At 37.2% G+C, this 15,746-nt stretch overlaps 1 protein-coding gene across 2 annotated transcripts in view; it reads right to left on the reverse strand.

The window, feature by feature from the left end:
- The window catches only part of LOC111992957 (K(+) efflux antiporter 5), a 30,401-nt gene continuing 14,655 nt past the window's right edge, over positions 1–15,746 (reverse strand). The window contains exons 15-21 of one of the 2 annotated variants that reach the window (XM_024024805.2): positions 5,053–5,148; positions 4,480–4,668; positions 4,308–4,385; positions 1,267–1,311; positions 746–841; positions 433–507; positions 1–315 (exon numbers count right to left, since the gene is read on the reverse strand). In XM_024024805.2, the coding sequence (XP_023880573.1) occupies positions 466–507; positions 746–841; positions 1,267–1,311; positions 4,308–4,385; positions 4,480–4,668; positions 5,053–5,148 (546 nt within the window). In that variant the 3' untranslated portion in view covers positions 1–315; positions 433–465. Of the gene's footprint in view, positions 508–745; positions 842–1,266; positions 1,312–4,307; positions 4,386–4,479; positions 4,669–5,052; positions 5,149–15,746 lie in introns of both variants that reach the window. The other variant, XM_024024804.2, reaches the window with a different exon arrangement.

The following is a 15,746-nucleotide window of genomic DNA, read 5'->3' on the forward strand; positions in this document are numbered from 1 at the left end:
TTGACACTTGAAAGACAAATTTATATTTCATTAAGAAGCACAAAAATATTACTGAAGCTCTGTTTCTTTTTCTGTTTCCTACACTATCTTATACAATTCAAATAATAATTTCTGGTGTAACTCATCAGAAATATATCTGATCTAACTTTGTAGTATCATAGTATACATATCAGTCAGGTCATAGACTAGCCAGAACATGTGTGAGCCCTAAAAGAATTCCTATATACAATTACTCTAATCATATGAAAAATGTATGCCTATGTACATGAGAATTCTTAGCTGGGTTGCATTGGAATGAATATCCTCATGTGTCATCTGAAATGTCAAAAATGAAATTGGCGGTGGGAGTAAATCCTGCAGCGCACAAATAATTGCAATGGCAATGAAAGCAAATCCTAATGCAAACAAATCATTGGGAGTTAAGTAGCAGACCCTGATATGACCAGGGCTAAAATAACGTGAAGGTCACAATGATCTGTTATGCACATCAATAATGGAAGCTTTCTCCTGTAACAACAAAAAAATTTCGTCATGCTTCCAACATACATGGTCCGCAGAAAGATTAGAGGAAAAAGCTTTAAAATTGGTATCCATTGGTATTCATGGATAATTCGCTAGACCAAAGTTTAAGAATTTTGTTAAAAAAAGATTTTAAGATAAATAGCTTTGCCTTCCAAAATCCATTTTGAAAAGATATATATATATATATATATAGAGAGAGAGAGAGAGAGAGAGAGAGAGAGACCTCAATCGGTGTGCTGCTCTCAGGGGGGAACCAGTGCATGAGAACGCCCAGGTTAATCACAGCAGGTATCAGTTTAAACAGGAGAGGAGTTGTTACCTGTACACAAACATTTACTAGGGTAAACTGAAGGAAGAAGGGTAAAACAATTTTCAATTCTTGAAGTCAATTGTATTTTTTACTATTGTTCCATTATATTTTATTTAGGTCTTATTAGTTAATTACGTTATTAGTATTATTTTTTTCTTCATAATTCAATAACTGAGCTTTGACCCAAGTCAATTAGGATTAAGGTTTAGTCCTAGTAGTCTATATAAGTAGACTATTGTAACCCTATGGTGACAAGTTTATAATGAATAATTTTTTGGTTGGAGTTTTTCCAATGGCATGGTGTTGCCTCCAGCCAACCCCTGTTGATTTTGTTCTACATCGGTTTTGATATCAGAGTTCAATGTTTTGCATCATAAATATATATATATTTTTTGTTAAAAAAATGGTATAACTTTCAACTAAAAGAAACTTACCAGACTAAGAGCTGTTGTTCCGAGAAGAAGAAGATACATCTTCCCCTATATTACAGCATTTTGTCAACAACAAACATAAAAGAGAAAACAATATAAGTCACGAGGTATTTGGTGATACTGCAGAGGCAAAACTGGCAATCTACATTACTGGAAAATATTAAGGTATAAAGACACACTACTCTACTTCAAAGAAATTGGCCTGCCGGAAATGAAAAAATAAGCTAATTTCTTGAATATTTTAGGGCAAACAATTATCAACTTAAACATAATCTTTTGTGCTGCAAAAACAATTTTGTAAGTTCTCCAAGCCGCTGATGATACTGCAGAGGCAAAACTGGTAAGCTACATTACTGGAGAATCCTATGGTATGATAAAAACATAATATACTTAAAAGAAACTGGCATACTGCAAACGAAAAAACAAAGCTAATTACTTGAATATTATAGGGCAAACAATTATCAAAACATAATCTTTTGTGCGGCAAAAACAATTGTAATGGAATTATGAAAGCTATCCAGGTGGCTTTGCTTCATTTTTAACAAACATACAAGCATGAATTTAGCTTGAAGGCATGTGATGCGATATTCCAATTACTGTAAAGGTATGCAATAAATTTTATCTGTTTGTGACCATTTTTCAAGTAGAAAAAGGCAATGGAAAGCAGTGGTCACTCAACTTCAAGTCATTTGCAAATAACATTGACAATTGAACAATCACCATCAGATGAGTAGTAATTTTGCATACATGGAGACCTCAAGTTTCAAAACCAATTCAAAATGCTTATATGATATTAAATGTATAGGCTACTCAAATAGTTGCAGTTTCTAAAGTTAATAAAAACATGTGATATGTTTTCTATTACACATTTTTTTCCTTAAAATCATTCCCACGCTTAACATCTTCCCAGTTTCAAAATTGTTTAAAATAAATCCACTGCATCACATACTTATAAAAAATCCACTGCATCACAAGGCTGATGAGCCGCCCATTTTAAGGTTCAGTTAGAAGGTCACGATAGGAATAAAAAAAAATGTTGCATTATCTCAAAAAGGATATAAATATTCTTCCTGCTTAGCACACAGCTATAAGATAGTACCAAGGCATTACTTATTCCTTTTAACTTGTAAGTAGCATTGCTTCTCTTCTTCTTTTTCTTGTTTTTTGGGTGGAGGTGGGGAGGGGCTAAAAGTAAAATCCTTCATTTTTCTTTCATATATATATATATATATCGATCAGTTAAATATAAAATTCTTTGAAAAGAGAAAATTGGGTAAGGCTCAAGTACACAGGGAGTAAACTACGGACACTAAAGAAGGGAAAAAAATAAACAAAAGAAATAAAAAATTAATCAAGATACATGCTATCCAAAATTGCTAAAAGATCTGAATTGAAATCAAAAGAAGGCAACTGAGCTTGTTGCCATTTGAATAGCATCCTCCCACAAGCTGTGACTTAAGTTGAATTACCAAATGTTCTTTGCTTTCAAAGTTTCTCAAGTTCCTCTCTCCAAATTCCAAACAGTCCAAATCAAACAAGGAATAGCCCATTAGATTTGTGATTGTCCTTTTACCACATAAGCATGTCAGTTGCCTTCTTTTGATTTCCAACACCTTAGATTTGTGATTGTCCTTTTACCCATAGATTTTAACTCCCAATTATGTACTGTTCAAATGAAAGAAGGGTTCTAGTGAATGCTCCCATTTAGTCTCACCCATATAATCAGCCACCTTTGCCTCTTTAGTTCTTGCAATTAGAAAAAGTTATGGGTATCAGTCTTGAAGGTCTCAGCTCCCTGCCAACAATCATACAGTCATACCAAAAGTGAACCTTATTTCCTGTTCCCACCTCATATTCAACAAAGCTCTAAAACTTTGACCACCCCTTATTTTTGTATTTCCATAAACTCACACCATATATTCCCCCAATATTTTCCGTGCACCAACCTTCTGTAGTCGATTGACATCCAATAGTCTTCTAGTCCCCAAATTGCCCAATTAAATGGGACAACAAACAGAATCTCAATTAAACAAATGAAACTTAAATTCATCCCCCAAACCACCCCAGAGGAAACCCCGTTGAATTTTTTCATTCTATTTGATACTCTTAATTAGAGTGAGCTTACAATCCGTTAACAAGTATATCTTCTTCCAGCTTATGAGCCTTTTTTTCCATTCTTTCTAGGAATCTGTCCCAAGTAGCTTTCACTTTAAAGCAAGCTCCTAGTGGTAAAGCCCATATATTTTGAAGGTAAGGCAGGAATTTCACACCCAACGATGTCAGCTAACTCGTCCATATGATTACAATCTCCTACGGGTGCCATCCTTGACTTGCCCAAGTTTATCCTTATACCAGAAACCACTTCAAAAAGTAGCAAGGTGCATCTTAAATACTGTAACTGTTCCGAAATCGCATCACATCTGATATGCGTCTTGTTACAAAGAGCAAATGTGAGATCTTAAAAATATCACTATTGGCCTTTACTGAAAAACTTGGCAAGAAACTCCCATCCACAGTCTATGAGATCGTTCTACCTAGAGCTTCATTTACATAGACATAGAGGAGTGGGGATAAAGGAATAAAAAGATCTACTGACACAAACCCTTATCACTTGGCAAAAATCCACTTGGACTACCATTCACCAATACTAAAAACAGAACAATATTGAAGCAAAAATGAATTCACTGCCTCCGTTATTCCCCTAAACAAAGCCTACTCAGCATGTACAAAAGAAAATCTCAATTGACATGGTTATAGGCTTTTCTAAGTCAAGTTTACAGAGCACTACCGGAATTCCTTCCCCTAGACAACTGTCTCAACACTCATTAGCAATATGTATCAAGTCTAATATCTGCATTCCATGAATAAAAGCATTGTGTGTGACAGAATTGAGCTCTCCCATCACCTTCTAGTAACAATTAGAGTGGTGATATTTTACAACACAGAGCAAACATAAGAGACTAGCCATAATGAAAGCAGGGATCAAGCAATAGGCAAGACAAATATTCAACCCACACAAACAACAGCAGAGCGAGAGAATTCACCTCAATAAGATGAAGATTTGAGGCACGACTTAGGAGAACAAAAGCGAATTCTCCAATTTGAGCAAGTGAGACCCCAACCTATAAAAAAAAAAATCAATTTTTCATAAATAAGCAATTTCTGTTTTTAATCCAGATCTAAAACTAATTCAACAAGCTGAGCAAGTCAACTTACGATGAATGACGTCCTAATGCTATAACCAAAGGCCTTAGTAACAATAGCAACAACAGCCGTCTTAACAACTATGACCAAAATAACAGATGCCAGCAATATATCCACATGGTTCCATAGGAAATGCCCATGTATGAGCATTCCAATACTTGAAAGGAAAAGTGCTGCAAAGAAGTTACGAATTGGTTCCACCTTCAGTGTAGAGAAAATCAAATCAGAATACTGTTCCCATTATTCTTATAACAATAGATACAGGAAATGAGTGACTTTTGCATATGACATCCACAGTGAAGCTGCACCTTCAATCTAAATCCATCTACATGCAGCAATTGAATTGTACACAACTACAGATACTTAATTTTAAGAAGGTTCCACACCAATTATCATAATTTCAAATTAGTCCGCAGTCTACACTCATTTACCCCGATTCAAACACTATTCAGTTTAACTTTTCAAAAGCTAAAATAACATAAGAAAACATCACAACATGAAGTAGAACTAGAAATTAGTTTTAGACGATGGTTAAATTTATATACATGAAACGTTTGGAAATTATTAATCACAAAAAAGGAGTACCTGGTCCAAAGTATGTTGTGCAAAGTCAGTAGTAGATATCATAACACCAGCCACAAATGAACCCAGCTCAAGACTAAGGCCTAGCTTATCGCTGCACTGAAAATGTTACAGAATATTTTAAAATATTAAAAAGGTGTAGATAACTTTGAAGTTACTCAACAATTTCCCACACTGGAGTCAAATAACTCAACAACTCACCACCTTAACTTCAAATTAAGATAATCTAAAAAGGAGAATCTGGACCGATTGGAATGGTTTTTTATAAACTTTTTTCAAGAATCAGAATTAAGAATAGAATCTCTAGTTCTCAAGAAAAAGAATGAGAATAATAATATTGGCAAGACATAACTAAAAACACTATTTTCAGAAAAAAGAAAACCAAAAGCTTGTTTGGTGATCACAAAACCCTCTCCTGTCTTCCTAGTCCTTTTGTTTTTGTATTTTTTTTTTTTTTTTTTATTTTTTTTTTTTTTGCTTTAAAAAAATAAAAATCCTTCCCCTAAGCTTCTTTTCCCCAGTCACCATCGAAACCCTCAACCCCGAATGCTGTCACCTCCACAGCATCCCATAGCCCCAAAACACTTTCCCATCAAGGGATCAATCACCAAATAAAGTTTTTATTTTTTTTTAATTTTTTTTTTATACATAATATGAATGAATTAGCACATGTTATGAGCATGTATTATTTACCCATATATAAATAATATTTGTGTTAGAATAACTAATTTTATACACTAGAAACACACTTCTCATGTTAAAATTTTCTTCCACTGCCAACACCAATTAAACCACTTGAAATTGGTGACCATACCCAAGCATAGAATGATATAGCCAACAGCTTGACTTCGAAGACCAAGTCATGGGTTGATTCGCCTAATGCTAGTAACACCAGATAGCATTGCCCAACACAAGCAATGTTCCCAGTTGTAAGCATGCAGTCCCAGTCCTTACCATGACCATGATTGCATCTAGAATTTTCACCCACCACCTAGAACTCACATGATCTCCGTCTGAGGGTGCCTATTTGGTCTGTTATGGCTTAATTAGCCTCCTTCATTCCTGTGTGTACAGTTTTTCTCATCACAAGCATGCAATTGGTTGTTACTAGGCTTCAGCATGTCTTGACCCCCTTCATCACATTATGCGATTGATTATTCTAAGGTGTTCTGCCCATAATTGGTTAACAAGTGATGCTCGGGATACTAAATAGAGCTTACAAACTGGTATGTCATCAATCACCAAAAAAAATTTTATTTTATTAGGTGGTTGAAGCCCACAAATCACATTCATTCCCATGTCAGTTTGTAAGTTTTATGTAGTAAAATTTGTAGTAGTTTTAGAATTTTCCTTGGTTAATTCCCAATTTCCCAATTGACACTTGTTGGTTCGATGAGTTATTTTGGTGAATAGTGCTAGAAGATTATGTGAAACAGAAGGTGGTGAAGTTGTGATAAATCAGCGGTTCAGTTTTTATCATTTGTTGGTTGGGTTTCACTTGATAGTGTTACATTTTCCCATTTGGGCTAGTATTTTCAGTTTCTAGTGTACCTACGGGCCCACAATTTTTCTGCCTGATTTGTTTTATTTGTTTTGATTTGAGAGTCAGTGTGGAATTGAATGCTAGTATACACTACACAGCACATTTTTTATTGCCTTATGATAGACTTTCTATTGCTTCAATTCGTATCATAGAAGTATACACTACAGACCCAAATAATTGATGTCTTTCTACTTGGGAGAAAAAAGTTCAATTATTTGACTGATGGTACTACAAATCCTAAATATGCTTATAGGAGAGTTAAAGATGTGCAGATTAGGAGTGGATTGTGGAATAGTATGGAGTCTAAGAAAAGGATCAGTCTAGTATTTTTACCCACTGCACAACTTGGGTTGGAACAGGTTCCGGAGTTATATTCTAGTGTCAATAATTTTGAATTATGATGACTTACTTCTCCCTTACTCAATCTTTCTTTGTAAGATTATAATACAAAATTTAAAGATATATGTGAAGGACTTAATCTTATCAACCTATCTTTGCTGATATTAAGACCATGCAAAAACAGAGAGACTTATGCATGTAGCCCAGTTTATTTTTGGCCTGCCTCCAACCTTTGATCCAGTAAAGTCATAGGTTTGGGAAGTAAGGAACTTCAACTTCCCTTTCTAGGTGAAGTCATCAATCAACTAAGACATACCTCCTTACACCAATTTAATTATTCCATCATCTAGTGAGAAATCCACTTTTTCCATCATTACATACGGTGGTATATTTTCTAGAGGTGGTAATGGAGATCATGAGCAAGGGGGATAAGGACATTATTGAGGATGAAGTCTCTGTGAATCATACTGTAGACTTTTGTTGGAATCAGCATGGTAAACCCCCTGCTCATCAAGTTAGTCTTCAAGAGGAGGAGAATACTTCAGTCACTTACACCAACATCAACTACTAGAGTAGTATCTATTTCCTAGGAAGCACAGGTGAGACTCGGGTGCGGGTGCTGGACTCGGCAATTTTTGAAAAAGGTGGGTGCAGGTGCGGCAGGACTCGGCGATTAAAAAATTATTAAAATTATTTTTATTTTTATTTTTAATATATTACTAAGTATACTTTTTCACATTATATATACATATACTAAATTTAAGAGCAATAATAGATAATAACTCAAATATAATATTCATAAATTAAATAAAACCCACAAGATTAATCTTTTTATTTTTATTCTCTCCATTCACCTGCCACTCCAGTGCCAACAAGTCAACAACACATTACGTTTGGTCTCCTCAGAATATCAATTTTACCTTCTTTTTTTTTTTTTTTTTCCCCAAGCTTCCTCCAAAGCATAATCTACACCACACGTCCACACCTTTTAAAAAACATCTCTTCGTCTTCTTCGTTCTTCTCCTCAGCTTCGTTTCTTCCTTTCTACATTTTTTTTCTTCTCCTCAGCTTCTTTTGTTCTTCCTCAGCTTCGTTTCTTCGTTTCTACATTTTTTTTCTTCTTTCGTCTTCCTCTGCTTCGTTTCTTCCATCACTTCCCTTCCCAGTTCATACCTTTTCTTTTTTTAACCTTTCTTTAGTTTTCTTAAACCAGTTTTCTTCTTTCGTCTTCCTCAGCTTCGTTTCTTCCTCAAACGATGCGTTTCGCACCTTCTTTTCTTTTCTTTTTTTTGTTCTTTCTGGGCTCGCGAAAAAAAAAAAAAAAGGAGGAAGAAGACAATCTGATTTGGCGCGAATCGGTCCGGTTCAGTGCGAATCAGCGCTTGTCAAAAAAAAAAAAAAGGAGGAAGAAGACAATCTGATTTGGCGCGAATCGGTCCGGTTCAGTGCGAATCAGCGCTTGTCGAAGCCGAGTCGGCGCGAGTCTGGCGCTCCACGTGGCAGGACGCAGCCCGACGCGGCACGGACACGCGGTCTGCAGTGTCCCTCCTGCGTCGCCGCATCCCGCCGAGTCCGACGCGGGTGCGGCTCCTCCGGAGCCACGTCGGTGCTTTCTAGTCTATTTCTAAGGAAGAGCACCGCCACCTAGTGTCTTTCAAAGGAATATTATAGTCTCTTAGTGTCTGCACAACCTAATTCTGCGGCATCAACTTCCATTTCTACTCTAGTTTAGATAGTTATTCCCATTACTTGTCTCGCCACCTACAAATCTAAAGAGTCACAGATCACATGACTGCTACCTCTGGTTTGCTTTTGACCTTGAGTATTCTAATAATCTTCCTTGTGTTACATTGGCAAATGGATCCACTACTACTATTTCTTAAGCATTACTAATCTTAGTTCCACAATAGAGATGTCTTATATGTTCCTAAATTACCCTTTAATCTCATGTTTGATAGTAAGTTTATCAAAGCCCTTCATTGTATTGTGGTATTTGTAACTAAGCGTTATTTTTTTTAGGGATCTCTTGACAAGGAGAAAGGTTGGTGGTAGGCATGAGGTTAGTTGACTCTCTTCAATCATCTATCTGACGTAGGAAAAATTAAGGATTTTCAACCCATTAGTCTTGTTGGGGGGGTTTATAAAATCATTGCTAAGGTCTTAGCCAACAGACTTCGCACAATCATGGAAGAAATAATTTCAGCTTCACAGAATGCTTTTGTGAGGAATCGACAGATTCTTGACCCTGTTCTTATTGCTGATAAATGCCTTGATAGTAGATTGAAATCTGGGTTGCCAAGGCTACTTTGTAAATTAGATGTTGAGAAGGCCTTTGATCATGTAAACTAGGGATTTCTTATGCAGTTACTTGAAAAGGGTGGGTTCTCTGCTAAATGGCGGCAGTGGATATTCTTTTGTATATCTACTGTTCATTTCTCTATTTTGATAAATGACTCTCCTTGTGGGTTTTTTGAGAGTTCCAGGGTGTTGAGACAAGGTGACCCATTGTCCCCTTTGCTGTTTGTACTGGTTATGGAAGCCCTTGGGAGAATGTTGGATAAAGCTATCCATGATGGTCACATGTTAAGCTTTGGTGTTGGTAGTGAAGAGGGAAGATCATTGGCGGTGTCTCATCTTCTCTTTGCAGATGACACTTTGATTTTTTGTGGTGTTGATCTGGATTCGGTTCTGTTTCTCCGTATGATCCTCATTTGGTTTGAGGCGGTCTCTAGTCTAAAGATAAATTTGGGTAAGCATTGTTGGAGAGTAGTGGAGAAAGACGTCTTAGTGGTCTTTGAAGAGTTTTTTCAACATTGTAAGTTTGAAAAATCCCTTAATGCTACCTTCATTGCATTAATTCCTAAAAAGAATGATGCCTTTAATATTAGAGATTTCCAACCTATTAGCTTGGTGGGGAGTGTGTATAAAATCTTGACTAAGGTTTTGGCAAATCGATTAAGAGTGGTTTTAGATCAGTTGATCTCTGAGACTCAGAATATCTTTGTGGGTGGGCGACAAATTCTTGACTCGGTTCTTGTTGCGAATGAGTGTGTGAATAGCCGAGGGAAGAGTAGGGTTCCTGGAGTCATTTGTAAACTTGATATTGAGAAAGCCTACGATCATGTGAATTGGGAGGCTTTGTTGAATTTGTTGCACAGAATGGGCTTTGGAGTGAAGTGGTGTAAGTGGATCCGCACTTGTATATCCACAGTTCAGTTCTCTGTTTTGATTAATGGGTCTCCAGCTGATTTTTTTGGTAGTTCGAGAGGTTTAAGACAAAGGGATCCGCTATCTCCTATGCTGTTTTTAATTATGATGGAGGTGTTTAGTAGGATATTGAGAAGAGTAGAGGGAGCTGGCTTGTTCCGTGGTTTTAAAGTTGAGAGTAGGAGGGGTGGTGGGAAATGTGTTACACATCTACTGTTTGCAGACGATACTATCCTATTTTGTGATACGGATGTGGAGCAAATTCTTCATATTCGGTTGTTGTTACTTAGTTTTCAAGCGGTAACAAGTTTAAAGGTTAATGTGCATAAGACTGAAATGGTTCCAATAGGAGAGGTTGATGATGTGCATGCCTTGGCTGAAATTTTGGGCTATAAAGTTGGAAAGTTGCCTATGTCTTATCTTGGCATGCCGTTGGGAGCTTCACATAATTCTCCTTCAATTTGGAATCCTATTTTAGAAAAATTTGAACGGAAATTAGCCGGGTGGAAGAAGTTGTATTTGTCTAAGGGGGGTCGATTGATGTTACTCAAGAGTACGCTATCTAGTCTTCCTACCTATTTTCTATCGTTATTCACAATTCCTACTCATGTGGCTAATAGAATTGAAAAGTTGCAGAAGGACTTTTTATGGGGTGATAGCAAACCTCATCTGGTAGGATGAGATAAAGTTTGTGCACCCATAGCCAATGGTAGCTTGGGGATAAGGAAACTTACTACTTTCAATAAAACCTTATTGGGGAAATGGTTGTGGCGGTTTGGGAAGGAAGAGGATCGGTTATGGAGGAGGGTGGTAGCTTTAAAATATGGGGAAGAATGGGGGGGTTGGACCTCAAAACTGGGTAGGGGAGTTCATGGGTGTGGTTTGTGGAGAGGTATTCGAATGGAATGGGAGGATTTTAGCAAAAATTGTTAGTTTGTTGTTGGGTTGGGAAATAGAGTGCGGTTTTGGCAGGATGGGTGGTGTGGGGACCAACCCTTTCAATTGGCTTTCCCAAGATTGTATGGTATAGCTATTGATAAGGAGGTATCTGTAGAAACTTCTTTGTCAAGGCAGGGGGCGGAGGATAGAAGAATTTGGGATGTTCGTTTTATTCGAGAATTTAATGATTGGGAGATGAATGAAGGGCTGTATTTTCTTCGTATATTGGGAGCTAATACTCCTCCAATGGTTGTGGGAGACCGGATAAGATGGAAGTTGAAGCTTAATGGGGATTTTAATATCCGGTCATATTATAACAAATTAAGGAATTCTCCCTCAATTGTCTTTCCTTGGAAAGCTATATGAAAAGTAAAGGCCCCTAGGCAAGTTTCCTTTTTTGTTTGGTGTGTAGCTTGGAATAAGATCCTAACGGGTGATAACCTGAGATTGAGGACATTGGTTTTTGTAGACTGGTGTATTATGTGTCGATATTGTGGAGAGACAGTAGACCACTTACTTCTTCATTGTCAGATGGCTTATAGGTTATGGAGCTTTGTCTTTATAACTTTTGGCCTGTTTTGGGTTGTACCTAGATCGATCCCAAATTTGCTTTTTGGCTAGTGGAATTGGTTGGGGAAGCACTCGTCTCAGATATGGAATTTAGTTCCGTTGTGCATCTTTTGGTGTATTTGGAAGGAACGGAATCAGCGGACTTTTGAGGATTTGGATAGTTCCAATGATCAAATGCTTGCTTCTTTTAGTGGGACTCTTTTTGATTGGTCTCGGGCTTGGGGACTCACGACTAGTGATTCTCTCCCTTCTTTCCTTAGCTCTCTTTCTCTTTGTAATTAATCTGTGATTTGGTTTTCTTTTTTGTTGTTTCCTTCTTGTATTTTCTGGGTTTGCTCTATGTTCTTCATGCATAGAGTAGTCATTCGTATATATAACATTCTTACTTATCAAAAAAAAAAAGAGTTGGTTCCTGTTGGTATGGTGGATAATTTGGACTTATTGGTGATTGTCCTTGCTATAAACAAGGTACTCTTCCAATGAAGTATTTGGGTCTTCCCTTGGAAGCTAAATTCAAGGATAAGGCAATATGGAACCCAATTCTGGAGAAGATAGAACAGAGATTAGCAGGATGGAAACGTTTGTACTTATCCAAGGAAGATAGAGTCACTTTAATTAAAAGCACTCTATCTAATTTACCCACTTATTTTCTATCTCTATTCCCTATTCCTGCAGCTATGACTAACCGAATTGAGAAACTTCAAAGAAATTTCTTATGGGGTGGCATTAGAGATGAACCAAAATTCCACTTAGTTAAATGGGCTACTGTTTGCAGTCCCATTGCTTCGGGTGGCTTGAGGATAAGGAAGGTAAGACTTTTTAATGAAGCTTTGCTTGGGAAGTGGCTATAGAGATTTGGGATGGAGAGGGCTGCCCTTTGGAGGCAAGTGATAGAGGTGAAATATGGCAGTGAATGGGGTGACTAGTGTACTAGGCCTGTTAATGGTCCATATGGTGTTAGCTTGTGGAAATATATTAGTCGGGGATGGTCTTCTTTTTCTCGCCACATTCTATTTGATATTAGGGATGAGTCTAGGGTGAAATTTTGGCAAGACCATTGGTGTGGTGAGACTTCTCTTGAAGTAAGCTATCCTGAATTGTTTAGGCTTTGCCGAGACAAGGAGGTTACTGTGGCTAAGCTTATGAAGCTTGATAATGGAGTCCTTTTTGGGATGTAAGTTTCTTTAGGGGTGTGCATGCTTGGGAATTAGAGGCACTGGCTGGTTTCATGGATACCATTTATGGTGCTTTGGTGAAAGGGTTTTGTGAGGATAAGATGTGTTGGAAACTTGATAGAGAGAAGGGCTTCCTGGTTAAAGACTATTATGGTCTCTTTCTGGGCTCTAATGACTTTTGCTTACCTTGGAAAAGTATTTGGAAACAGAAGATTCATTCTCGAGTAGCTTTCTTTGTTTGGACTACTGCTTTGGGGAAGTGCTTAATGATTGACAATTTACAAAAAATGAAGGTTTGGATATTAGATTGGTGCTACATGTGCAAGTGTAATGGTGAATCGGTTGATCATCTCTTTCTTCATTGTCCGGTTGCAATGGATATGTGGGCTACGGTGTTCGGATTGTTTGGAGTGAGCTAGGTTATGACGCAATCTGTAGTGGGGCTTTTAGCATGTTGGCAAGGCAGATTTGGTTGTCATCGAAATGGGTATATATGGTTGATGGTTTCCCATTGCTTATTGTGGTGCCTTTGGAGAGAGAGAAATAGTAAGTGCTTTGAAGATAAGGAAAGATCAATATCAGACTTGAAGCTATTTTTCTTTAGAACTTTAATGGATTGGTTGGCTGCATTGCGGAACCAATCATTTTTATCTTTTCTTGATTTCCTAGATTCTTGTAATTTTTGTTCTTGATTGTTGTACTAGGGTGCTCCCCTTTTTGATATCAATAAACTTATTACTTATCAAAAAAAAAAAAAAAAAAGGAATTTCTCTACACGTGATTGTGGTGGGTTTAGGGATAGGGGAATTTGTGGATCTAAGGTTTAGAATTATTGTGATAGGGATTAAAAGCTGGCTTGATGGGTTATTATGTGATAGGGATTAAAAGGTGGTTTAGAATTTGCCCCTGAATATCAAATTGACCATAACTAATAAAATAAAGGGTAAAATATTACTTTCATTCCTAAACTTTCATAAAAGTTCGTTTTTCATCCCTACACTTTGCGAAAAGTTTTACTTTACGTCCTTCCGTTTATGGCCATCAGTTTAATTAAAAAGTTTTGGACATGTGGCACAAAGTTATTGGTACACATGGAAAAAGAAATCTGATGAAATTACCCCCAACCTAACCTTATTCCACAACCAGGAAACCCAATGCCCAAACCCCCATAGCGGCAACCTCAACTGGCTAGCCCAATCAACGTCTCCAAGGCAGCAACCCCGACAGTTGAATTCCAACCCCAGACCTGCAACGCTAATTTTTGAGTGGCTGATCTGAATCTTTTTGCCATTGTGAAAGGTTTGCACGAAGCTCTAGGAAATTCATGACTTTGCGTGATTTCCTTTTTTTTAATTGAGTTGCTCATCAATAACTGAGATGCCATCACTCTAGTTCCTTGTCAGTTGGTATGGGGTTGATTTTGTTGAATCTTGTTTCCGCTAGTCCACAGGCACCAAAAAAGCATTATAAAGTCTTCGTTGTCCTATTTGCACACTTCAAGGACCTACTGTAGTAAGTCAAAAGAATTGGAGAACCTGCAAGGCTGTGACTGCTTAGATTTGAGATTATTTCAGTTTTTTCCTAGTCTTCTTTGATAGATTGACAGCCCCAAACAACATGAAGACCATCTTCCACTTCCATTGAACATGCTTCGCACCACGGAGAGTTCAACCACCTAACGGTTTGGGGTTGCTGGTCACCGATTTAGGGTTGGATTTCATGGTTGGGTTGCCGATTGGGCTCGCCGGTTGAGGCTGCCGATCTTGGGGTTTGGGCGTTGGGTTTCCTGGCTGTGGAATAAGGTTAGGTTGGGGGCAATTTCATCAGATTCTTTTTCCATGCGTGTCAATAACTTTGTGCCACGTGTCCAAAACTTTTTCAATAAAATAGTTTGGTCCAAGTCAAATGCCACGTCAACACTCCGTTAGGCCACATAGGACGTAAAATAACATGCATAAACGGAAGGACATAGAGTAGAACTTTTTGCAAAGTTTAGGGTAGAAAAACAAACTTCTAAAAGTTTAGGGACGAAAAACAAACTTTTGTGAAAGTTTAAGAATGAAAATGATATTTTACCCTAAAATAAAAAGAATTTTTTAAGTTTTAACCCTAAAAGACTCTTACCTAGAACTTTAAAACCGCTCAACTTTTACTTCAACTAAACTTCACACACTGACCCCATAAGATAATTCTTAAATAGCTGATTTGCAAAGTATTAGCAAAGTAATCCTCTATAGCTGCATCACTTTCTTACCTTTTTAGCATCATTTTCACCTAAGTCTTCCCTATTCCCACTAACTCATCTAATGCCAAATATCATCCATGCCAAAAAGCTCTGTTTCCCTATCTGGCTTTCCTCATGAAGCCCTTGGTCTAATCAACTGTTGCAAGGTCCGCCAAAGTTTCTAAAAGCCACCTATTGTTTTCTCGACCCAAGAAGATAGAATATAAAAAATAATGTCCTCTCTTAAAAACCTAAACATGAATATCCAACTCTGTTAAATTACCAATTTTTCCAAAAGTTTAAACTATTGAAATATGAAAAATTTAATCATTTAATCACATACTTCTAACAAACTCCACCAAAGTATTTTCAAAGGATTTTGATTCAATGGAGCCACCAGTGCTTCTCTAGAACAGGGAAAACATCTTGTCTCTAGAGCTCATTTTGCTCCTTGGGTCTACGCTCATCCCTGTCAATCTCATTTTACAGTTCATCAACTTTACCTTCTCTTCTACCTCAATATAGAAGATTCATGCCCTTTTCTACAAATTTAAACAAAACATTTTCCCATCTCCCAAAACTTTTGGTAGAATTCAACTACATCTACTTAGTCACATAACTGTACAATAAATCAGGCAATTGAAAATATAGAGCACATTGTACAAAGGAGATCACCACAAATAGAATAACTATTGTCACA

The sequence above is a fragment of the Quercus suber genome, unplaced genomic scaffold, assembly GCF_002906115.3.
Source record: "Quercus suber isolate HL8 unplaced genomic scaffold, Cork oak 2.0 scaffold_143, whole genome shotgun sequence".
In the NCBI taxonomy this organism is placed as follows: domain Eukaryota; kingdom Viridiplantae; phylum Streptophyta; class Magnoliopsida; order Fagales; family Fagaceae; genus Quercus; species Quercus suber.